At 39.0% G+C, this 24288-nt stretch overlaps 1 protein-coding gene across 7 annotated transcripts in view; it reads left to right on the top strand.

The window, feature by feature from the left end:
• Window positions 1–24288, top strand: part of ANK2 (ankyrin 2) — a 315505-nt gene that overhangs the window by 41783 nt on the left and 249434 nt on the right. For 6 of the 7 annotated variants that reach the window (XM_085546969.1, XM_085546992.1, XM_085546991.1 and 3 more), the window contains exon 2: window positions 1150–1208. In XM_085546969.1, the coding sequence (XP_085403095.1) occupies window positions 1188–1208 (21 nt within the window). In that variant the 5' untranslated portion in view covers window positions 1150–1187. Of the gene's footprint in view, window positions 1–1149; window positions 1209–9859; window positions 9904–24288 lie in introns of those variants that run through there. The other variant, XM_085546973.1, reaches the window with a different exon arrangement.

Below are 24288 nucleotides of genomic sequence, written 5' to 3'. Positions count from 1 at the left end.
CAGTAAGAAATACTGCCTTTTCGGAATAAGTTCCTGTAGATGGCTAGAAGAACAATGGATGGCATGTAAGGATGGGAAAAATATGAATTGAGATTCATTTGAAATATGCAGCTATAGTTACTCGTGTAATCCATGTATGGATTACAGGGAGAAACAGATGACATTGCATGCATCTGGGAAAAGAAATGGCCGTCCTGCAGCCATTTCCCACCTGGCTGCTCTGCACTGGGCACACACTCCTGGGGAGTGGGGTCTCTTGAGTTCTGTGCTTGCGCCTGCCTGTTTTGCAGGGACTGCTGAAAGCAAATGCAGAGTATAATAATATAGGAAACCGTTATTATGGTTATTATTATTATTATGGAGCCTCCTTCAATGGAGTCATTCAAGACCCACATGGATGCCTACCTGTGCAACCTGTTCTCGGGAGCCTGTTTTGGAAGGTAGTTGAACTCAATGATCTCTAGAGGTCCCTTACAGCCCCTGCAATTCTGTGATTAGTAGTTAGTTGTTCACGCAGCTGGTCGTCCTGGTTGTATACTTTTTTTTTTAAAAAAAAAAGCTCCAAAGCTTCAAAGTGCTATACGAGAAAATACTTTGCCTTTGCAGAAGGAAACAGATGAAGTGGCTCAAAGTTACGTGAGAGAATAATGACAGAACTGTGAAGGAGCTCCAGAGTTAAAACATGGAACTTGAGGAGATTGGTGTCAAAGCTGTACCTGAATTCATAGCAGTCTGTCAACTAGAGTCTCATGGTCTGCTCTGCTCTCTGTTCAAACTGTTCTTTTGCCAGTGGTTTTTAGGAGGTTTCACAAATGTCTGTTGCTGTACCAGAGGTGATGTTGGGATACTAATGCTGAATAATTTAGATTTCAATTACTGCTACTGTCAGTAAGCTTTATTTAGAGATCATTTACTGGGGAGGGAAGAAGGAATAATATGGAAAGAAAGTTCTTGAATTTGATTAATGAACTCTTAGCTGGAACAGAAGTGAAAACATGCCATCTAAACCGATAATATAACCAAACCCCATTACCTAATTTACAACTACTGAACATTTTCTGAGGGGGAATGGAGAGTGAAGTTTGGATTCATAACAGCTTTGAGACCATGGAAAATTAATGTATTTTTTCTTTTTTTTCTCTTTTTTAGGTAAGTAACTGAATGGGACATGAAGAATTGACGTTTAAATGGCCAGCATGTTGCAAAAGGTATTTCACTTGAGGTTGAAGAGAAATGCTTGAGTAATTTGAGTATATGTTGAATGACTGTTTGCCTTTTCTAAAAAGTTAAATTCTTTCTTGTTCATTGATTGACTGAAAGAAGTAAAAATCAACAATCTTCATCATGTTATCCTTAAGTGACATCACATCTGAAGTTGGATACCATACTCTTAGTTGTTTTTTATGTATGTAATTCATATTAATTGAGCAGGTGCTAACCTATGTTGGTCCTGGTTTGTGACAGTGTTCTTGATCGTACAGGTGAAGTATTTGTCTTTCTGCACTGGTGGGTCACAGGTGACTTTGTGGTAACACATGTGGTACCATTCAGTATTGGGAAGCAACTGTAGGCAGGAATAATATAATTTGAACATGTAGATACTGTGCTTGAAATCTGTCCTACTGCAGAGGCTTCCTCTGAGATTAGGTGAAGTATTGCTAGCTTGTGTGCGAGTCACTGGGGGATCTGTTTTAAATACTGATCTTAAGTTGAAAAATAACCTTGAGAAAGCTAAATTAGTATCTGGTTTCTAGTCAGCCACTGCCTTGGCTGCCAGATGGGCATGTAAGTATGAAAGGACTTGCCTTGCACTGGGTAGCGCTACCCATAAATATACTACTAATAAAGTTCTTGAGCTTTGCTTACTACATTTGTGCACAAACTTCAAAGCACATCCAGCCATATTCCCTTTGTCATAATTTCCAAAATCACTGGAAAGCAGTTATAATTTTGTACCATTTTTGCTGTCAAATGTGATAGTCTGTAAAACCGTTCAGAAGAGTGTAGGCTGATGGGAAAGCAATGGTTACATACAGTGATGCCATGTAGTAACTGTTGTTGATGGCACTATAGTTATTTAGTAGCATCTTCAGGAAGGCTGGCTAATGGGAGAATCTATTATAAAACTGTCAATACTTACTAGCGATTTCTCTAAAAACAAAAATTGTAGTTAATATATTTTTTTAACAGAGGCCTGGAAAGAGGAATATAGGCTTTTTGACTAGAGAAAGTATATAAGAAACAGAAAATATCTCAATTTCTGGCCTAAGTAAGGTGGAACTGAGGTTTAACACTGAATTTCCTACTTCTGAGATGATTATTGATACCACTGTTGATATCTTCAGCTGAAAATTTCTAAGCAGTTTTGCCTTAATAGTACTGGTTGTATGTAACTGCTAAATCAGTTTTTCTGCTCTCCTTCTTTATTTTGCCTTCACAGTAGTTTTACTGGTATAGAAATGTCATGGTGAAAGAACTGTGAATGAAAAGCAAAACTTTCAGTAATCTGGGGAAAAGTGGAAGGGAAGGGTGAAACCTGCGGCGCTATCATTGACTACCACTGCTGCTTGGAAATGGGTTGTATGCTTTTCTTGATGTTTCCTACACCTTCCCTAGAGTATGGACTCTGTCTTGGAGGACTGACTGCAGGAATGACGAACGCTGTTGCTTAAGAGTGGTCTCAGGCTTTGTAGAGCTAGGTTCCTCTGTTCAAAGTTGGTATTTTCAATGGGCTGAAATACACCCTACTTCTGGAAGTGCTTCCCCTTTGATTTCTCCTTTGATCATGCTACAGACTCAAGATTCATAGCATAGGAAATACAGTGGAGTACCATTTCTTGTTACTGGGATATTTCCTAAGCAAACACATGGAACTGACAAAAACTAAGTAAAAATCAGCCTCAATTAATTGTCCATGAGATTTATATAGTAAGAGAAAATATTAGATTTGATGCAATGCTTATTGCACACCTCCTGTATTTGGTACACTTAAAACAAATACAACTTTGTATCATGTAGATTTGTCTCATAGTCTATATTAGGATATACTGTGGGGAAATGGATGTAATGATGTGTAAAGATGAAGTTGGTGATTTGTTTCAGGCAATTTAGTTTATTACATTTGACATGTTATCAGGTCTCTGAAGCTTCCTTTTGGAAACATGTCACATCCTGCTTTCTTAATGATCATCTGCAGTCATTATTCATTGTAGTCGGGTGCTTTCTATTGGAAGCCAGCAGAGGCTTTGTGCTGCTGCTGAATACAAAAATGATTTTGGATTATTAATCACATGAAAATTAATTTTATATTACATCTTTGGAAGTGTCTAGAGGTGATCTCAATAAGGCAGGTATTGTTCAGAATGCAAGGTGTATGGTAAATCCTTATTTCAAGCAATGTACTGTATTGGTTCTTGAAGTCTGCATCTTTAGGTAAATGCCAAACAACATGCTGAGGTCAGGAATTGCCCAGAAAAGGTGACAGATCTCTGAGATCTCAGAATGCCACTGTCCTCTGGTAATCTTGTCTTGCTGCCTACAATTTAGACTTTTATTTTATGGCTGTTGAGGTACCAGTGAAAATATGAACTGTGTTCAGAATGATTACCCTGTGCTTACCTGTGCCTTTATACTGCTGGAAGAAAGTCTTTTTTTCCTCATCAAGACACTAAGGACTCAGCAATCATAGAGCTGTATTTTTTTGTGACACCGCAGAACAGAATGTGTCAACATGCTGTTGGATGGTTACAAGGTATTGTGCAGTTGGGAAATGCTGCTTTGTCTTTTCAAGCTTTTGGTAAAAGCCACGTAGTGGGTTTATGGCATGTGCCAAGCTGTATATCCATGGGCTTCTGTGGAGCCAGGCACCAAAACAGGCTACAAAAGATAAGAGTATTCTATAATGACTTGTGCTTCTTGTGAAGCAAAATCATTAAGGCAAAGGATAAAAGTATTCTATTATGTCCCCAGTACAAAATTATTGAGGAAAATAAGGCCATTCAATCACTAAAGTTGAACTTGAAAGTTTTAGAACTATCACTCATGGATTCCCTTTGCTAAACTAATATGTTTGTTCTTTAACTGATGTACTGATTCTATTGCTAAACAAACTGGGAAATTTCATAGTTTGACATCCTTGCCATAAACATTTAAAGGATGAGTTGGTGTTTGTTAAACTGGTATACTGGGATGCTTGGCAATTTGCTTTTCTGTTTAATGCATAGGATTCTGAAGAATATCAGGATAATAGAAGAGTATAGAAGACTATAAGCAGTGTAATATCGTGGTTTTGGGAAAATAACATGCTTGTTAGCTTCACTTTCTAGGGGCAATTCTGTGTGCTGAAGTCATTTACCCCTCAATAGAGGTCTTGAATTTTGTAGTAAGAGCAGAGTGAATATAGGATTTAATTTACTGTTATGTATGAACCTGACTTTGTTGATTTGGGGAGGAACTGCGTAACATATAATCTGTTTAAGGACATCTTGTTGGTTAGTCCTGATGACTAAACTCACAAGCACAGGGGAATATTCGGTTTACTGAAATGACTATAGAATTGAGTATTCTGCTTTATTTTGGAAGGCTTAGAACTGGTTTCATCTGGAAAATTTTGTCGATTAACTGTAATCTCCAATGAGACACTTCCGTATTTGTATGTGTTGTGGGATGAGTTAGTCATAGGAGCTCAATTACTAACGAGCTTCATCCTCAAGCAGTGAAAACTTAGCGTCACTGCTGCTCACTAGGACTGGTATTATGTCAGGTAGTGGTGATATGTAGATTAAGAAGATGGAGAAAAGCAGCTTGTTTTTTTCCCCTACAGAATGCAAATAACTGATGATCTTCCTAAATATTTCTGACCCTGAGGTGACTTCTAAGCCAAGTTGATTCTGAGTATTTGCGTATTTGGCTGTGTCAAATGCACTACTGGTGGTATTTTCCTTCAGATAATTTCACTGTCGTATTTGTGGAAAATTTGTGAGTGGAGGACATGCATGTTAGTATTCAGACATCCAGAGTGAATAATGGAAATTTCAGAATTGACAAAATAATCTCATGTCTGTGCCTCATCTCTTCTTGTTTTAATTTTCTGCCTGAAAAGGGGATGCAGTGCTTCAGGATTTCTTGTTTGTTAGTATTAGTTAAATCACATCATCTGTTCCATATCTGAAATGGTTGTATGCACAGACATAAACAGTGCTAATTTTAACAGTTATTCTTCCTTTTCTTCTGGCTGCATTGCTGTAGCTTAACTTGTACTTTTCTGCAGTGTTTCTAAATGGTACAAGATACCGAACATTCAGTCTAGACAGTCACAACTTTAAATCACTGCGTATAATCTTCCTGTTTGATTTTTCCAAGGAACTGATTTAAAATATGAATAAATATCATTTAGCATGAAGCAGTACTTTTGTTGGCAGCTTAAAAAGAAATGAAAGTTGGAAGGGGCATGATGAATAAATTACCCTTTGACTTTAGGGTGTTCCTTCAAAACAATGATGACATGGTGTACGGTAAGTTTGCACTGCTTTTTGCCTTGTTGTGTTTCTTTAGAGGTACGTAGGAGGTTCATTTTCTTCACAATTAATTGAATCCAGAGTGGATCTGGCCTGAGTTACAAAATTTATTTTTATCATAACCAAAATGAGTAAGGGAAAGAGTCGTGGTTACTTTCTTTTGATCTTCTTGGGATCTGTGACTCCAAAATGGGAGAAATTCCAGAGAGCCTATGAATATTTCGGTGTTTTACTCATGCTATAGATGTCTATATGGAATGTTTTCAGAGGCAGGGACAATTAGCAGCAAAGCTACATAGCTGAAGAGAGACTGGCCCCTCACGAATGGAAGTTAATGGGCCATGAAGGCATCAGATAATTATTGGTTGCCTCCCCCGTTTTGCAAAACATTGTGTGTGTGCCAACCTCTGCGTGGGGAGGAGGGAATTAATTAAAAACAAACAAAAACCAGCCTTTAAATGGGCAGATCTGGAATGATACTTTATGGATTGAGAGTTGAAAACTAAACTTTCTACAGATGCTCAGACAAATAAAGTAGATATTTGTCGCTTTTAAATGTTTGACATTTCCTTTGTATTTAAGTAGCAGAGAGCTGACTTAACAGATCCTACGTTCGTATCATAGTGCTCATTCAACATGTCTTTCTAAAATATACTTGTAGCACCGAACTGATGAGCTCAGTAAGTTTAGCTGGGGTAGTCCCTGCTGTCTTTTGGAAGGTACAATTCAACCGTTTTGTCTTGTCTCTAGTTGGTCTACTTTGCAGGTAGGCAGAATCCTCTAGGAGAGGCAACACCATCTTCTGCCTGGTAAATAAACTGTTGATGGAGGAAAGCTGGAATATTGGTAATAATATTCAGTAAAACATAATTGAAGAATAATACTGTTACCTCTGCTTATCTCCATCCATATTCCAGTGGCACAGCTGCAAATGGGTCCAAGGTATGACGCTTGTCAGGGTTTCACATACCAGCACTGATTTGTGAGTGTCTGAAGGAAGTCATTCTTTTAAGCTTGTGCCTATGTTTAGATGTATTTGTGTGCTGCAGGACTCTTTGGTCTTTAAGTGCCACTTAAAAATTCATACCTCATCTGCCAGTTTAAATGCTTCATGAATGTTCTCTAAAGTTATTTCTTTCTTTTCTTTTTTTTTTTTTTTTTTTTTGGTTGCTACTTACATTTCAAGAGCCAATGTAAACCCATTAGAACTGAGGTTTGCATTGGATATTTGTCAATAGTGGAAAGTTTTCCAGTGGCACATACTGGGATAAACTATACTGCAATCTCATCAATCATTTTGTTGCAATGGATAGGCTTCTGTCCTTCACAAAGCATCAGTAGCATGCAGTTACACATCCTTCTTAAAACGTTGGCTTCCCTAGGCTAATCTATATAGGTATGAAATAATAACTTAAAGATATCATCCCTCAAAACTTCTCTATTTAAAGTGGGCAGGCTGAAGTAACCAGTTATTGCCTGTAGTGTATGCCTCAGGTTAGGACAAGAAAGTGTTTAACAAACATTAAATGTAAGCAATCAGTTTGATCCCTCATTAAATCCATTCCTCAACTTTGGATGGGTCGGGGCATTAATGGTATAGGCAGGTATATATTCTCTATATTAAGTGACTGCAAACTTGCAGGTAACTTGCATGGTTCAGAGACCTGCATTGCTGCAGAGATGGAAATGGAGAAGTAGAGTAAGTAGTTGCTATTTTCTTTGTGTCTTTTAGCTAGAGAAGCTGATGAAAGATGGGCTGCCTCGTCATCTGGTCTTGTTTTGCTCAGACTCTAATGTCACTGTAATTTGTCTCATTAATTTGTAGCCATGAGAACAGATTATGATCTGCTGTTACAGGAAATGTATTAATGAAAAAAGGTCATAAAAATAAGAAGGAAGTGTTGTATCATAACTATCAAAGCAGTGCAAATAGAATTTTCCATATTTTTAATTGAAAATGTTTGGGGAAATATCTGTATATATGACTGTGTGTGTATATATATATATATATATATGTGTGTGTGTGTGTGTTGCTTTAATGTGTAGTGTGTCTGAATGCATGCTGAATAAAACAAAGATCCTACTCATGATCTCAGATTAGCAAGCACATAGATGAATCTATAAATTCTCCAGAGGGACTCAGCTGATGTAGCTCATTTCACTCAAAACTCTTGGATAAAATCCTGCACAGTAGTTTGCAATAGACTCTTTCTGCTGCATTTTAGCTTTTTGCTCTAGCATTTAGACATGAATGCCTATTTCTTAGATGGAAAAAAGGGTAATTTATTAGAATCATTAATGCTGGAAAAGAGCTCTAAGATCATTTGGTCCAACCATCATCCTGTCCACACTGTGCCTATTAAACAATATCCCTCAGTGCTGTATCCGCACAGTTCTTGAACAGCTCCAGAGATGATGATTCCACCACCTCCCTGAGCAGGCCATTCCAGTACCTCAGTACTTCTTCTGAGAAGAAATTCTTTGTAATTCCCAACCTGAATCTCCTTTGGCTCCTTTCTAAGAAGCCTAGTGATGTTTAGTAACAGAAGAATAGATTCTGAAATTAGTATGTACAGTGGAATGATAACTTGAACAGTGCATTATGTCAGTGATGCCCAGCTCAGGTTGATAGTTATGGGGTTGCTGGGAATGAGGCTGAAAAACCTACGGCTGAGTGTTATGATGGGAGAAATCACTTTGTGGATGAATACAAGGTAATGTTTGCTGGAGGAAGTTGCCGGCATCCAGAGCTGGTAAATGTTTAAATGGTTGACTTTGGAAACCTGACCTAAAACGTACCAGAAGCAATAACAGAAGCAGTTCAAGGAAAGGCATTGCCAACAAGGGGAGAACACAGGTGGTCTTCTTAGAAAATGAAGAACTGGTGTTTGTTGGTAGTGGTAGGTGGCAGTCCTGAACTGTAAATGCACTAACTGATGAATAGTTGCTTCCCTCACTCTTCAGACAGTCTGCAAACATACAATGAAATAAACTTTGGACTTTCAGATGGTACCTGCATTTGTCATCCGTAAAAGCTGCATGTGAAGATCAAGTTTAAGGGCCTGTGTTTCTCAGTGTTTTTTCCTCAACAATACCCTCAGCCTGGTGCTTGAGGAAGAAGAATAATGGCAGGGCAAGTGTTTCTGACAGTTCTTCTTAATAATCTCCTGAACTCCAACAGTTTTCAGCTCAGGGGATTTCCTGAGCTGAATGTTATTTCTGTGTATTTAATAACCTTCAAGTGATTTCTTTCACAAAACTGTTCAGCCTTTGAACTAAGGTAAACTCTTTCCACCTCCCTAAATGAAGGGAGTTCCTGAGACCATCTCTATTCCAGCCTCTAGGGTAGGAAATGGGAAATCTGCTGTTCTAGAATACAGGACATCTTAAATTCAGGGAGGGAACGTATAAAACGTAAAAAAGATTTTATTTTTTTAAAGTCCCATTTTGCTTTGTTTAAAAAAAACTTTTGCTTTAATTGCAACCTGGAGAAATTATGAAAACAAACAGCTGTGTTGATGTACTAACATGATGATAATTGCAGACGGAAGAAAAGTCCCATCTGACCTGCTGAGCTGCACTACATCCTCAATATTAGCAGTGCAAATGTAGTAATGCAGCTTTTATCTGTGTGAGATGTTTGGTGTTTTCTAGCTCTCCTTGGCAATGCTGTCGCAACATTAGGAATTGCAGGAACGCTATTCAAACACCCTGTGGAGTTGTGGCCTCTTCCAGCAAAACAGCTACACCAGTGTCAGTTCAGAAAATAAAACAACCAAAAGAGCCACTTGTTTTGACACAAAATGTTCCCAAAAAGCATATACAGTAAAGTAAATATTTCCAAAAGACATCTATATGACACCAGGAATTTGAGTGATATCTACAGCCATTGAAAGGTACTGTCATAAACAGTATCTTTGCTTAAGTACCCTGTTGACCTGAAAGTGTGCACTGAGCTACAGTGAAGTTTCATTTACTTTGGTGCAAGTATTAGGTATAGATTGACAGTTCTCCTATTGTTCCTGTAAAATGTGTGCTATCAATCTTTATGATGTGTTCTCAAAGATGAGAAGCTTTCTCCGAATATATATATATAGTGTGGGTTTATTTAAAGTGCAGACAGCGTCCAAGCACATGTGTCAAGGGGAAGCCAAGCTATTTATAAGGGACTTGAGTGCAGCATTTCCCTGATAAAGGCCAGTGTTCTGGAATGAAGGTTAAATGGCAATGATGATTCCCTGCCAACCTGTCAAAATTGGGCTCATGCAGTTTAGTTGCTAAGCCAGACAAGAAGCTAGGATCAGAAATAGCTTCTGTGGGTTGTTTGTGGTGTGGGTGGTTTTAGTTCTTTTATAAATCAGTAGAACAGTCAGGAATGAAGAGAGTAGTAAGTGTGGTTTGTTGTGCATTGCACCTTTCCCTCTAACTTTCTATAACTGTTATTTTTAGATTATCCAATACTTAACAGTTTGTCTCCTGTGTTAGATTTTAGTTGTTTTGTCTTGCTCAGTACTAATAAATTTCTGACTTCAAATATGCTAAACTATTTTAATAAGGTGTCTACTAATAAAATTACCTATGAGGGTCTTTGTCCCATATGTATGGGCTGTGGGGTTTTTTTTGTTTGTTTGTGTGAATCCTTAATCTCAAAGGAAGAAGCATACGCTATTTGGGAAGGGCTTCCAGCTGGGTAATGAGAATGTGGTGTTGGAATTGTCCATCTGTGTGAACTGTTTTGTACAAATAATTTGTTCTGGCTTCCCAGTTGCATATTAACTTTTTATTTTACTTAAATGGGGATTTCAGTTCTTTATTACGTGAATCTAAGCTAGATTAAAGAACACAGGATAAATGTATAGAACAATTCCAGGATAAGATGGGACCAAATCTGAGGAGTAATATTGATTTACAGCAGCTGCCCCCAGCTCCTTCCCTTTCTCAGAAAATTGATGTGATAATGCATGAACCATACTGAGGCAGGACCCTGCAGTGGGGGTAGTGGCAGCCTCATGTTGAAGATGCTGTGTATCTGAGCACTCAGCTAAGAATCAGTAAGCTAAAGCTGTTACATATGTTTTCACTTTCTATGCAACATTTGCTCTGTGTGTCTTATGACGTTTTGAGTGGTGGATTTATGAACTCTGCATCAATATTAAAGCATTTCTTTAAAGATTATTTCAGGTATATTAGGTGGGCAGATACCAATGCACTTAGGTCTTCGCAGTCATTCAAAGTCTGAATCGAGAATCCTGGTCTCTTTGCCACTGTGATAACTTCAGGTAACAGTGTATGTAAATCTGGCAGGCTTTTATGGTGGCCAGTATCTTAAATCTTAGCATTTGCTTAGTTGGATTTTCTTAAACCTGATCTATTACAGTGATACAGAGAAGACCAAGCATCTAGGAATGGATTTGCTTGTGGGATCCTTTTAGTGGTGGATAAGCAATAACCAAGGCCTCCTACTGTTATTTATAGCTTGGTATTCACACAAATCTCTATTTGGCTGCACTGGGGTGCCAACATCCTCACAGACCATTGAAGTCATAGCTAGAAATATTTACAGGACAAATTTTAATCACTGTATGGGTGTGAAAACAGACTTGGTTTCTGTCCACTGGGCATTAGATCCCAGCCCAGGATGATTGGTGGTGGGACCTAGGAGCTGATAGTCACCAGCAGTGGTCACTTCTGATTGAGCGAGTGAAGCCGTCCCTGGGATTTTTGTCTTAATCTCTTTGTCTGTGCTGCTTTCACATGTGGTCCCTGGATGCCCTGCTGTGGGTGGCTTGGGATGGGATGTGGGATCTATGGTGCCAATGTGGTCAGGTATGTGGATGTGTAATTAAGATATTTGGTTTCTGGTTCAGGGGTTTTGTGATGCTAGGGAGCATGTAATCAGCACATTGAGATGGTTAGGGAGCTTTTATCCTAGGGCATCCTAGGGCATAATTAGCGTCCTGGCACTAGTTCTTGCCCAAGAGAAATGTAGCCAAAACAAATCCATGCTAAATCATTATAATTGTGGTGGAGGTGTATGACCCATGTGTGTACATCTTCTCCGGTGGCAGCAAGCATTTAATTCTGAGTAAAATTGGATGCAGATATTGGTTTGGTGCTCTGTTGCCACCTTCTGCTCACATGTCTTCCCACTGCACTCTTGTGGCACAGCAATAGTTTGCATAGGGGACTCACATCAGAGATTTGACACTTGATTACACAGTGCTTGAAAGAAGCACTGCCAGAAGGAACTGTCAGTTCCTCCTCTGAATTCTTGAATGCAAAGTCTTGTTTAAATAGTACAAGGAACATGTCATCTCTAGTAAAATGAACGATAGTTGTAATCATTTCTGAAAAATATGACTTTAAGCTGATTTCTCTGATACTGAGTAGTTTGAGCTGACTTTGGTTTACTTCATAGCCCTCAAAAGCAGCAAACTGAGCCAGGCAGCACTTGTGTATCATGTTGTGAATCATGGAATTGGAGACTAATTTAAAACTTTTGAAGATTTTATTATTATTATTTTAACAGGGAACAGAAACAGTTGTAGGCTTAAAGAATTTTGATTTATTTTGGAGACTTCCACTTAGTGGTTGCTGGAAAGCGTACTCTGAATGTTTACCTTGCCAGCACTTGTGGCTAATTGTATGGTCCCAAACACAGGCCTTAGTTCCTGCTGCTCCATCAGGAGCTCTGTTTGAGCAGACTGAAATGGAAAACTCCACCTGCTTTATGACATGATCAGTAAAAATCTATCCTCTTTAAAATGCTGGAAATAACATGCAATTTATATTGTAGCCAAAAGGCATGTTAATTCTCTACCAGAATTCACAAAAAAGAGAGAACGCAGGAAATGTGATGTTCCTAATTCATATTTTTAGTTGGAAGAATAAGTTGGGAAGAGGAGCTGCCTCAAAACAACTTCCCAGACCCTGAGATCTATAAGCAAATGGAAATAGGTGTATTTCATGTTCTAGTATCTTCTTCTCCTCCTTTTCTGGCATGGCTTGCTTTTTTGGATAATCCAAGTCCCTACTCAAAAAGGCAAGCTTTCCTTGTTGGGGGGCTTTACTGTGTGGTTCTTCAAAGAGTGAGCTGTATTGCCCTTGCTTGGACTCACAATGGGAGCGCTCTTACTAAGCTCTCATCATCCTCCAACCCTTCAGTTAACTTCAGCACAAGCTGGTACTCCGCATCCCTTTCTTCTTTTCCCTAATTTTCCCCAACCACCAGGCTGCTGTGCCCCATTCCTTCCTTGTCAATGCTCAGCTTTTGGCAGAGACTTTCTGCTTGTAGTTTGTGAGACTCTTTATAATCTTTTCTCACTGCCTCTTGTTTATTTTGTACTTTATCTTCACTATGTTAACCCAGCATGAGACAAACACTTTTTCTTGTCGGGATTGTTGCCTATAGGGTGTTACTGTTGAAGTCATCAGACTTTTCAGCAGCTCTGGCCAGAAGAGAGAAAAGCATTAGAAGTCCAAATGAGCAGGCGCATTATTTGACTTGATATACATTGAGCAGTAGAAATATTTATAAAACTTACTGATGTTATTGCCTGTCAGCATAACCTCCCAAGTAAGTTTCTCTGCTATCTCTTCAGATCCTTCCTGGTGACTGTGACAAAACTAAATATGAATTGTTGCTGATGAGAAAAGAAGACAAAGTGCTGTGTTGTAGGCCTGGGTTGATGCCCAGTGAGATCCAGCTGAGTACTCAGCAGGAAGCTAGATGTGGATTGTGTAAATGGATTGCTGTTGAGGGGTACTGCCACTGGGGTGCAGCAGCCTAGTAAGCAATTTTCCTTTCCTCATTCTGTGTGTAAGAGTTCGTAGCTTTTCTGCAGCACAGTTTCACATCTGCTGGCTCTAAGCTTTGCCCTATGGCATTTTGCTGGTTCCCAGCTGCCTGTGTTCATAAGCAGGGAGTGTCTCATTCTAAATACAAGGAATTAAGGCTGTTTTTTTGGGTTTTTTTTGGATATGCCAACACAAAAATTGTCAGAACATTCATCTTACTTGAGGATGCTTCAACACTCAGAGCACAAATTCTTTGTGATCTTCTTAACATGAGAACTGATAACAGCAATAAGAAAATTTTGGCCATTTTCAGATATAGGAGGAATGTATTCACGTAGAGAACTCAGGCTGAGTTTTTGGCAATTCCTCTTGGAGTCCAAAAACAGCAGTTTAAACCAGTTAGAAAAAGAACCAGCACAGAGCTGTCCTTAATCTTTGACTTTAGGAATAATGTGGATATTGTAGAAAACCTAATCAGCATGATCGCCACAGAAAAGACTCATCATTCCTCTTCCTGGCATGAGTGGAGATGCAGTTGTTACAGCTGCTAATTTTCCCTGGTGTAGTTGAAGCTTCACTTGTATGTCCTGGTGCTGGGGAGTGGTGGTGGCTGCCTCTCAGTGCTTAAAGGTGCAAAACAAGGAGGTGGGAAAGAGGATGTGCAGCAATGCAAGGCAACTTTAGCACCTTCTACCAGAACAGGAGCATGTTTGTAAATGTGTTCATTGAGATTTAGTTTAGAAAGTGGAAAAAACTGGCTCACCCTTTCCACTTTCCAAAGACTGATAGAATCTGAAAAAAGCTGCAGTTTCCAAGTAGGTACGCTGCTCCCTTGGCTGCTAGCCCTTAAATTAAGGTAAGGAGGGATGGGCTCTTCCAGTTGTTCAGCTGCATTACTTGCACCTGTACTCCCTGTGTTAGCCATGTCCTCTCACCTGGTGCTCAATCATTGGTTCAGGGCATGATCTAGCAATTACCATGTAGAGAGATACAGCTGAGTAAAAGGCAGCAGAGCCACAGAAATTTTTTTCCCTGAAAATGCATTTCCTTGAATAATGCTGTGTTGTATTTTAAATAAGGAATGCATGCTTAGTTTTGTGGTGCAAGTGGGATTTTTGTGTTTTAAGAGCTAATTCATGAATAAAAGATTATATAGGGCCTGTACTGAGACAGATAACAGCTCTGTGCTTAAATAGGGTATGTGCGCACAAACAAGTGATGGCATGTATGTACATTGTCTGTATAATATAAGCTATGTCCTTAAATATTCATTCATAAATTAGACTTTTTGGGTGGGCGTGGTTAAACCTGCTTCAGCCCCACTGGTGTGGAATTGTTCTTATTTGAAGGAATCATCTGAAAGAGGAAAAAGGCAGTTTACTTTCAGTGCCTGTGAGATGACCATATGTGTTGAAGTTGGCTGATTGAGTGCATATTTTGTAGGAGCTGAAATGACAGGATGAAGGCAGAGTAATTAGGCTGCTGAACATCTCATCGGTGCAATAAGAGCAAGCTGTCTGGCTGAATGGAGAGATGTATTCCATTTTGTGGGTTTTTTTGTTCTTTTCTGTGTATTTTCACTTAAGGTAATTTCTTTTTTAAACTGACAAGGGGACAAGTGTTATAATTTCAGTAATAATTACAGTAACATAAGTAATGCTTCTCAAGTTATTACGTGTCACTGAATGTTGATCTACTTGCTTTGCTGTTCAACTTGTTTATTGCTAGCAAATAGTTTGTGTATTAGCTGTATTCATTTATTTTTCAAGGGCTACCCTTTTGTTTTTCACTGATTTCCTGGTTGGGACATTTAAGTTTGGTATTTCCTGAGTTTCCTAACTTTTGTGGCTTTATTTTTATTTATAGTTTACTAGATAACAACCTCTTAAGTATCGTGACATGATGTGTTTCCTGGTAAAACATATTCTTAACACTTAAGGACTGCAAATTAGATTGAGGTTATCAAAAGATGTCCAAGAAATCACTAAAAAGTAATTTCTTTTCATCAGAATGTAGACTTGAGTTATGTTGCAGTATTTTCTTAGACTACTGTTGTTTTTTAGCTTGGTATCAGCAAATGCACTTAAAAACTGTCTTGCGCTTGCAGCTATTTTTCAGGACAGTGTCTGTTTCAGAAGGTAATGAAAACTTGACATTTAGTTGAGCTTTGACATTTTCTATTGGATCAGATTAAACTTTCCTTTGTGCGTTTCAAGTGGAAAATGGCAAGCGGTTGTGATCACCCCTACTTCTGAGGTAGCTTCTGACTTTTAGTCAGGAGAACATTATCAGGGTTGACCTGATTGATAAGAAAATATCTTCTATTTGAAAAGCGGGTGGAAATTGGTTCTGGGCAAATCTAAAAACTATGGCAACCCAAACCTTCAATTGACAGCGCTTGCATCTGCAAGTGACTCCATACTCTCACCCAATGTACCTATGCAGTATCTTATGGTTTCCCTCTCGGTCTCCATGTGTTTTATCCAAAGAGTAGTAGAATTTGAATTAGGAGGCTTCTGAGTTATTTCTGTTCTTTAAAGGCCATGTGATGGAAACAACTGCTGCTGCAGAAGTAAGTGGCCAACTGGTATAAAAATATCCCCAAAGATGGTGCTTCTGAAAGACAGATTTTTCTGTGGCCAGCGATTATTGCTTGGCACGCTAAAGCTTGCTTGGAAGCAACCTCTATTTTGATTCAGCTTCTATTGTGTGTACGGGGGTAGCATATCGATATGAATTCAAACACGATGGTATACTTCATGTATTTTCCTTGTGTTTGCCTCATCTTATGTTGCTAGCTTCTGTCTGGGCATCCAGAATCCAGTGTAGTTTACCTCATGAAAACATATGAAGCTGCAGCCCAAGGCTGGCTTGCTTTCATTGCACTGAGAAGAGCTTCTTATTCATGTCTTGCTCAGTGTGTTGTGGTAATTTCTGCGAGATATTATCTTTTATTGTGTTCCTGCAAGCACAGTGTTAACTTTAAGATGTTTCACTGCAGTTCTCAGAAAACTAGATGAAGTATCATCTCTCGGATTGTCTGCTAGGATGATTTTGTAGGTTAGTTCTGAGTGATACTAGAAAACTGCTTTATGATTACCTACACAGAACATTATGGATTCTGAATTACAAGTGTGTTCATTTTTTTCCTTAGGGAAAACCTATAGTAAAAAGGAATTCCTTAGTCTGTTTCTAGATTAAGTTTTCATTTAGGAAACAGGAAGTATCAGAAGCACTGATGAGTTTTTGATGCTCTGCCTCTCTGAGCCTGAGTGCAAGCTTCTGTGTAGGAAATTTATTTTTAACTTTACTGTCTTGATACATATAACATTTGTTTGTATTTTGTGTGTAAACATGATTGGATTCTGTTATCTTGCTCCCACAAGGAGTAGAAGGAGTTAAATGTATCTGATGTGTAGATGATTTCATTCCCTCTTCATTGCAGGCTGCATCACAGATGCACTTTTGTTCATAGAAAATTCAAAGGTCTGAGGGGTACATGGTTTGTTTTTGCCAAAGAAGTGCCTGTGATCTGCAAAACAAGATGCTTGTCTTAATGTGGACTGAAATAAGAAGTCACACTGTTAAGGAGGTGGCTGTTTAATGGCTTGGTATTTAACAGTGGGGAGCTGGAATCTAAAAGTTCCCAGCATGGTGTTTAGATGGCACTTTGTGAAGCTAAGAATGAAAAAGATAGATGAGCACAGAGCTTGGCATAGTCAGGGATTCAGCTTTATTGGAGTTCAGAAATGAGTCCTTTAGTCCATTTTCCCAGATTTCCAGAGATAAAAACAGAAGAAAAACATGCAAGATGTAGCTGCTAAGATTAAATTCGTCAATGCTGATGTTCAAATCTGTTTATTATGGATGGAAAGTCTGCTTTGTGTGCTTCTGTCATCTCTCTATCTTCTTTTTAGGCACTCTTAACCCAGGGCAGTACAGTGGCCATAGCCACATGTGTGTTGCTTCCTGTACAAAATTACACTGGGTGGTGCTCCAGTGCTGCTTCCTAGCCATACACTTGTATATGTGTGTACATGCTAAATATTTATATACACATTGCATATATATACATTGTTTGTATTTCAGCTTACTTAGCAGGAAATAAAATGCCCCAGGCTACTGGTTAGGGATAGCATTGTGTCGTGTAAATCAGGTTAAATCTAGACTTGGTGAAGGGCAGAGCTCTCCTGGAAGAAGCACTTTGGATCAGTTGCAGAATGGAATGCTTGCTTGAAGCTTTTCGACAAGCCAGTTTTGTAACAGAAGACACTTGTTTCATTAGCTCAGATTTTATTTTGGTTAAGGCTGAGAAAACTGTGAGATGGATTTTGGCTACCAATGGGAAATGATGTGGGAAATCTTTAAATGTTATGTCTGATGTAGGAAGTTCTGTCAGTGAATAGGTTTGAACTACTTACTCTCTTCCTCTCATCAGTGCCCCAGGTTACTCATCCAGTCATTGCTAGGTCAGAAGGTAAATGGCCATTAATGCTTAGACTGTGTCCTTAGCCATCCCTCTGTGGTTAACTCTTACAAAGCTGTTTTTCTATGCGTGAATGAACAGGCTTGTCAGAAGATGAGAGGGCTGTATAGAAGCGATGAAAGCTGTGACAAGTGGACAGCTACATCAAAGATTCGCAGGGCTTGTGAGTGTGGATGGGGGGATGAACCCATCAAGGAAGAAGCATTAGCAGAGGAAATAGGGGAGGGGGAAAGGATGGTATTAAGGTGGGAAAGTAGGGGGGTAAAGGAAAGTGTCTCAAACTGGGGCTTTCTATTATAAACATAATGAAAAGTTAACTAACAGTCATCCGGCGTACCAGTGCATTACATGAAGTAAGTTGAGTCATGGAGAAGATGTAGATCCCTTGGCTAAATGTATCCTTTATAACTGAAAAAGAATGAACCTAATTTATACGTTGGAATCATTGAAAATTTGCTCTGGCATTTAGGTCTGCATTCACTTGATTATTTTCTGAAATTTTATCACTGTAATGTTTTCCTGGGCATGGCTCAGTGTATCCTGGTTGAACTCATGCCTTTATAGCAGTGATAAATAGTAAACTTCCAATCTAATATGCATCTCTGGGACACGTAAACTGTGGATAATAAATGAAAGAAGGTCAATGGGAGAGTGACCATTGCAAACACAGCTGCCATCAGCTATTAGAGTGCAGACCTATTCCCTTATGTTTTAGAGCAGTGCTCTTCTCTTTTTGCCTTGTGAGAGAAGGTCAAGAAAATTGCTCCCTGTTTTCACAGATGTGGCTCTCAGATTGATTGGCAGGGTTGAAAATCATGTTGTGTACTCTTCTGGGCTGCTGTAGACATCCATTAAGAGGCCATGTGTGTAATCATGCTGCATATAGGCTCTCTTGCTTTTTAGGGTGCCCCAGTGGTCATTCCACATCTATACATTTCAGCTTTGTATAGTTTTCTTCCACAGAATCAAGTAATGTGGTTAACAACACTTCTTAGCATCTATTTGAAATAAGTTGGTGTTTGCTGTTATGCAGGACTAGTGTCCCTTTTACAACATGGGTGGGATTTTTCAGTATAGTATTTTGGGCAGTAGGTGCTTTTTCATGTTGTGCTGCAGCTGTCAAAAGCAGCGATAATGAGTCTGTAGCTTAGCTAGCTAATGAGCTGAGGATAGCAAGGGAAGAAAGGAGTTGCATAATTTCATTGTGCCCTTTAGTTGTAGAGAGCAAGTGCTTTATAACCTCCTCTCTCCATTGATTCTAATGCATCTGGAATCCCTTTGTTATATTAAACTTCAGCCGATTTAGAATTCCCTTTGAGGCTCTAGTCACTCAAATCTAAGCCTGAGACAGAGCTATTCTTAATTCCAGCGGTCATAATCTGCACATATCTTTGCTTTTCAATTTCAGTTCAGTTTTAGAGCTTCATTGAAAAGAAAACATTTTATTCCTAATCATGTGATTGATGCTTTTTTTCCCTGTCCGACCCTGGTGCATTTGTTTCTCAGCAATCATAGCACTTTGAATCAAAACAACACTTGCCATCTTATTCCAGAAACTTGATTTTCAGTGATTTTGGAGTTGTTTCTTACACCATGACTTCAGTTTTGTAAGCCAAGGACATCGTTTTCTGGGAAGCCGTTGGCTCTCCACTCGCACTATCTCTGCAGCATGGCTCAGATTATTGCAAGGAATCTGGTGAGATGGCAGCTTTCAGTGTCCTTTGAGTCATTTCTGCAAACATGGGGCCTAGTCTCATTTCATGTAGGTTAGTAGTAAATTCATATGAACACCAACAGCATCTGTGCCCTGTCTTTATTTTCATAGTGTTCTTTTTCCACCAGCTTTTGTGTAATCTAGCCAGTTCTCCCAGTGTCAATATAATATTCAAGTTAAGATTTATGAATGTGTATTCTACAATCTGAAATGTATTTCACAAGTGTTCTCCATTTCATCGTTGGCCATAGTGGAAGGTAAATGTGATAGCATTATACTCAATCTACTATTCTTCCTACCAGGCAATCACCACATTGCAGTGCAATACTGTCATAGTGGGGTTGACTTCCTAGTAGCTGTACTTAAGTATTCATCTGCAATCAGTGCGCTTGGATGGTATGTGCATAAAGAGGGTACTAGCAGAGGACAGGATTCTCCCAGCCAGCTTGACGCTGTGGCCACTGGACTTTCTAATAGATGTCTCATGGGCATTAAAAGCACAAGAGCAAATCCTTATCTCCAGCCTCAAAAAGCTTAGATCAGCTTTGGCTGGACATTGCTCCCTTCTAGAGGTGGGCAGAGAGCAGCATGAGCTCAGGCAGAGAACCATTACCTTCTAGCAACAAGTAACTTATTCTCTGGGCGAGACTTAGTGTAAATGTGTTTTATCCCTCGCTAAGGGCAAATACTCCTAGAGCCAGAGTAACTCACGGCTTTCTTAGAACAGGTAAATAAAGTGCTGCCTGCTGTGTCCAATAACATTATGGTAGGAAGGCATGCCATTCCAGAACACTGAACACTTGCCTTTTTAATTATGAACAAGTAGTGCTTGTTGGATTTGAACACAGATCTTCATGAATATATTTAATTGGAGGTACTAGAGGCCTACAGAGATGCAAAATATTCTATATTAAGTTAATTTGTGATGTGTAAGTATTTCATTAATAATTAATTTTAATAAGCCATGTCTATTATTTGTTTTAGGGATTGTTTTCAGAATTTTATGAATTTCTGAGTAAACCTTGTGATCAAGAGCATTCCCGTTTTGCTCTGTTTTTAAAGGATGTTTCCTCAAGTAAGATTGCTTTCCTTACTTTTTGATCTGAAGAGTCTCATGTCCCCATAGGTGAGGAAAAGATATTTCCTTATCAGGGTTATCTAAGCTTGACATTTCTTGGTTTCTGGTTGGGATTAGGAGATGCTGTAGTAATTTTCCATGAGGAGCACAAAGCCATGACCCTTTATGATGTTGTCAGCCACTTCATAGGAAGATCAATTCACTCATAGTACTTTGCACTATTAAGGGTATGGACACATTTTACAGATTCTGCCTTGGATTTGTTTTGAGCTGCTTGCCACCTGATATCTCTGGTTAGTAGGGAAGAAAAACAGGATAAGTAGCTGAATCAGTGTACAGCAAGGAAATTAAGCAAAGATAGGAGAGCTTTATTATGCAGAATTGCTTTCATCACAGTAGCATGCCAGTACTTCTCTCTATTCACATGTGATATAAAATCTCATTATGTATTTTCCCCATTGTTTCTTATGTAATGACGTAGTCAAGCATGACATGACTGAAATTCAGCTGCAACTTATGGATCAGCACCTCCTTTTGTTTGCATGTTGAAGCGACCAGTTTGCATCTGGTCATTTTAGGTGGTGAGATCTAAAACAATAAAGTCTGATGAAGAAGGGTGTCCTAAATCTGAGTAATGTTGTCTGTGTGTAGGTGACCCTTCAAAATCCTGGACAATGTACCGGAGTTCATTGGCTCCACTCACTGTTTTTGTCAGTCTGTATGTAGATAAATCCCAGAGTATTTGAGACTGTGATTGCAGGAATGGCTATTTTTAATTGTAAATGGTATTTTTGGAAAGTGTGAGTGTATTTCAGTTAAGCAAGTATGCTTCAGTTGTATTTAGTATGTGCCAGGAAGAAAAACAGATGCTTTTTTTCTGTGGCAGCTGAGCTGAAGTCAGTGCTGACGTGCTTGTTTACAGCATGTCATCCTAGAAACAGGCTGTTCAGAGGATTGTGGGGTTTTTGTTTTTTGTTTTAATCTAATATTTGAAGCCATAATTCTCCTGGTTTTCATGTTCTGAGACATCAAAATGAATGCTCACATTGAGTGTTAGGAAGTACTAGCCTAAAATGCTAAAGGTCATGTACTACAGTTACTGGTGAGAAAATGTTACATGAAGTAATCACTGACCAGAAAAATCTGATTTATTCATCGTTTTAAAGAAGGGTTATTTTTGCTGTATTTTTTAATCAGCTTTAGTTTTGTTTTTTTCAGTCTGACTTGGTTTGGATGCAGAATGCTCGCTGTCAGAGGAGGTAAAGGGAAGAGATGGTGGCATCTGCATTAGTTGTTGATTTCTACCTAAGCTATCTTTTCTCTCAGGATGCATCATGCAGACAGACAAGCTTGTAGGCAAATAGAGAGCAAATTACTTTTCCCAAGCAAACTAATTGCATGCCAGACCAAAATAACTGCCAAAATGACTGATCTCCACTCAAAATCATTCCAGAAGTTTTCTGGCTTCCAGAATAGAGTAGGAGTCTAGTACTAACTCTGTTCATGTAGGACTTAATCCAAATAAAAGACTGAGACTTTAGTGGGTGTATGCTGCGTTAGATGGTGCCAAAGGAGCTCTCAACGTGTTTCTGGGAACATCACATGTTTGGAAAGCTGAATTTCATTATTACTAAAGAAAATAACTAAGGCTCACTGAAGTCTTTTACCTCAGTTCACGAGTGCCACTAGGCTAGAGCTGAGGATGACAGTTTTCAATAGCAATTTGCGAGATGATTTAACATTCTTGCTTGATTGCAGGTTGTCTACAAACAGATTGTAATGTTAACAAACTTGTTTGCTATTTATAATCATCTTGTGCGTGATCTCTTCCTCAAAATGGCTGTTGGTAGTGAGGATTACTTCTGTGGTCCTGAGAGAATGCTGAGAGCAAGCCCTTCCCATAACCAAACACCCACGGTAATCACGTAGGAGATTTGGGAGCACAATGGGAGCAAATCACATAGAGGAGCTGCTGATATGTTTGCATATCGTTTTCCTCATTATTTGCTCAGCTGTAGAAGTGAGTGAAAATTGATGTCATCTGATAGCCCTTCAGTTCTCTCCATAAAATGAGTCTGGTGGACTCAAGAGAGTTGCCAGCAGCCATACCATCTCTTAGATCAAACTCCACAGTTTGCATTAATTGACAAGCGTTGCTGCTAGCAGCAGAGTAATGCATGACTGTGGAGCCTGAACAATGTTTTTGTCCACTATTCAGTTCATCCTGCAGATCGCCCAGGAAATGCTGCCAATACACTGCAGGAAGGTTTATGATAATGCTTTTCCTGATGTACCTGCTGTTATGTTTGTAAAAATATTCTAGCCTTCGCTAGCCTTGATATTGTTCTAATCCATTCCTCCACACACACTGTCATTTTATTTGGCTACCTACCTATTTTCTGCATGGAACTAAGCTGCTATTCTTTTGTCTTTATTATTATTTTTATTTTTTTGTGGACTGGGGAAAATATCTGTAATCAGGGTAAGATAGATCAAACATCTGTGAAGGTTTCTATCTGCTAGGACAGCAGATAGCATGGGTGCTACCTTCCTAGATGGTTTTGACTTGGCTGGGCTGGTAAAGGAAAGAATGGAGAATTCAGTCATTGTCTGATCTCTTTGCAGAGGTTGCCTACAAAGGCCATGTGTGTTATGGTATTCCCTGGGACAGAGTTTCTTGTCTAGATGTAATTAGAAAGGCATCACCAGCTTGCCATAGAATAATGAGCTTGTCTCCACATTGCTGAAGGAGCTTTGATCCAGCTGTCTTTGTGTGGGTGAGCCTATAGCCAGTTATCAATTTGCTGAGCTATTTTGCTTACTAAATATATATATATATATATATATATATATACACACACACACATATAAATTGTACTCACATTTGATTTGTACAGAAGTTGGGTCAAACCGAAGATTCACTAGGAAATATTTTACTTCTTTCATTCACAATTTGGGTTGCCATAATAAACAACATGAAGTGAAGGCTGGAAAGAAGCCAGGTGCCCCATCTGCTAAAAGAGAGATGGCTTTCTAATTACGGTCGAGTAGTCAGAGCCCACAGATAATAACATACCTTTTCTCTTATGAATATTTTCATGAACTTTGCCTGTCTCAGGAGATCCTTTCAGTGCTGTGCTAAATTGGGTCATCTGAGCATATACAAAAGGGAAGGACAAAAGACGGGTAAGTATTCCAGTATTACATCAAAACTCTCTATCTTCTCGTCAGTTATGTAGTAAAAGGATTCTTAGTGAGTTCATGGACAAAAAGAAAGAAGAGTTCCTGCAGTTCTGGGTATTCCCTTATTCTATGCAGGTATGTATTTGTATGTATTTCATGCTCTACAGATGGCTTCCTTTGTCAAATCCTTCTTGGTTGCTGTTCTAAAGTTTTCAGCTACTCCATACAGAATCAAAAACTATATTAAAACATTCTGCCAGGAGTGCCTGCTGTTGTGCCCAACCACTTATTTATGCTTTTCCAGCTATTGCCTTAGTCTAGTTTGCTTTGATTTCTAGCTTCATGTGGTTTCACAGTTAAAGACAACAAACAAACAAAAAAAGCCAAATACCATGCATTTGAGCGGTGGAATCTTCCTGTGTGTTAGAAAGCTATTCCAAATTGAGATGTTTGCCTTTTAATAGAAATAGGCACTGCATTTCTGTAGCCAGGTCACCTCCAAACAAATCAACGT

This window comes from Coturnix japonica, chromosome 4, assembly GCF_054131305.1.
Source record: "Coturnix japonica strain WE chromosome 4, WE-NBRP24, whole genome shotgun sequence".
In the NCBI taxonomy this organism is placed as follows: Eukaryota; Metazoa; Chordata; class Aves; order Galliformes; family Phasianidae; genus Coturnix; species Coturnix japonica.
This window is presented reverse-complemented; position numbering and strand designations above follow the sequence as displayed.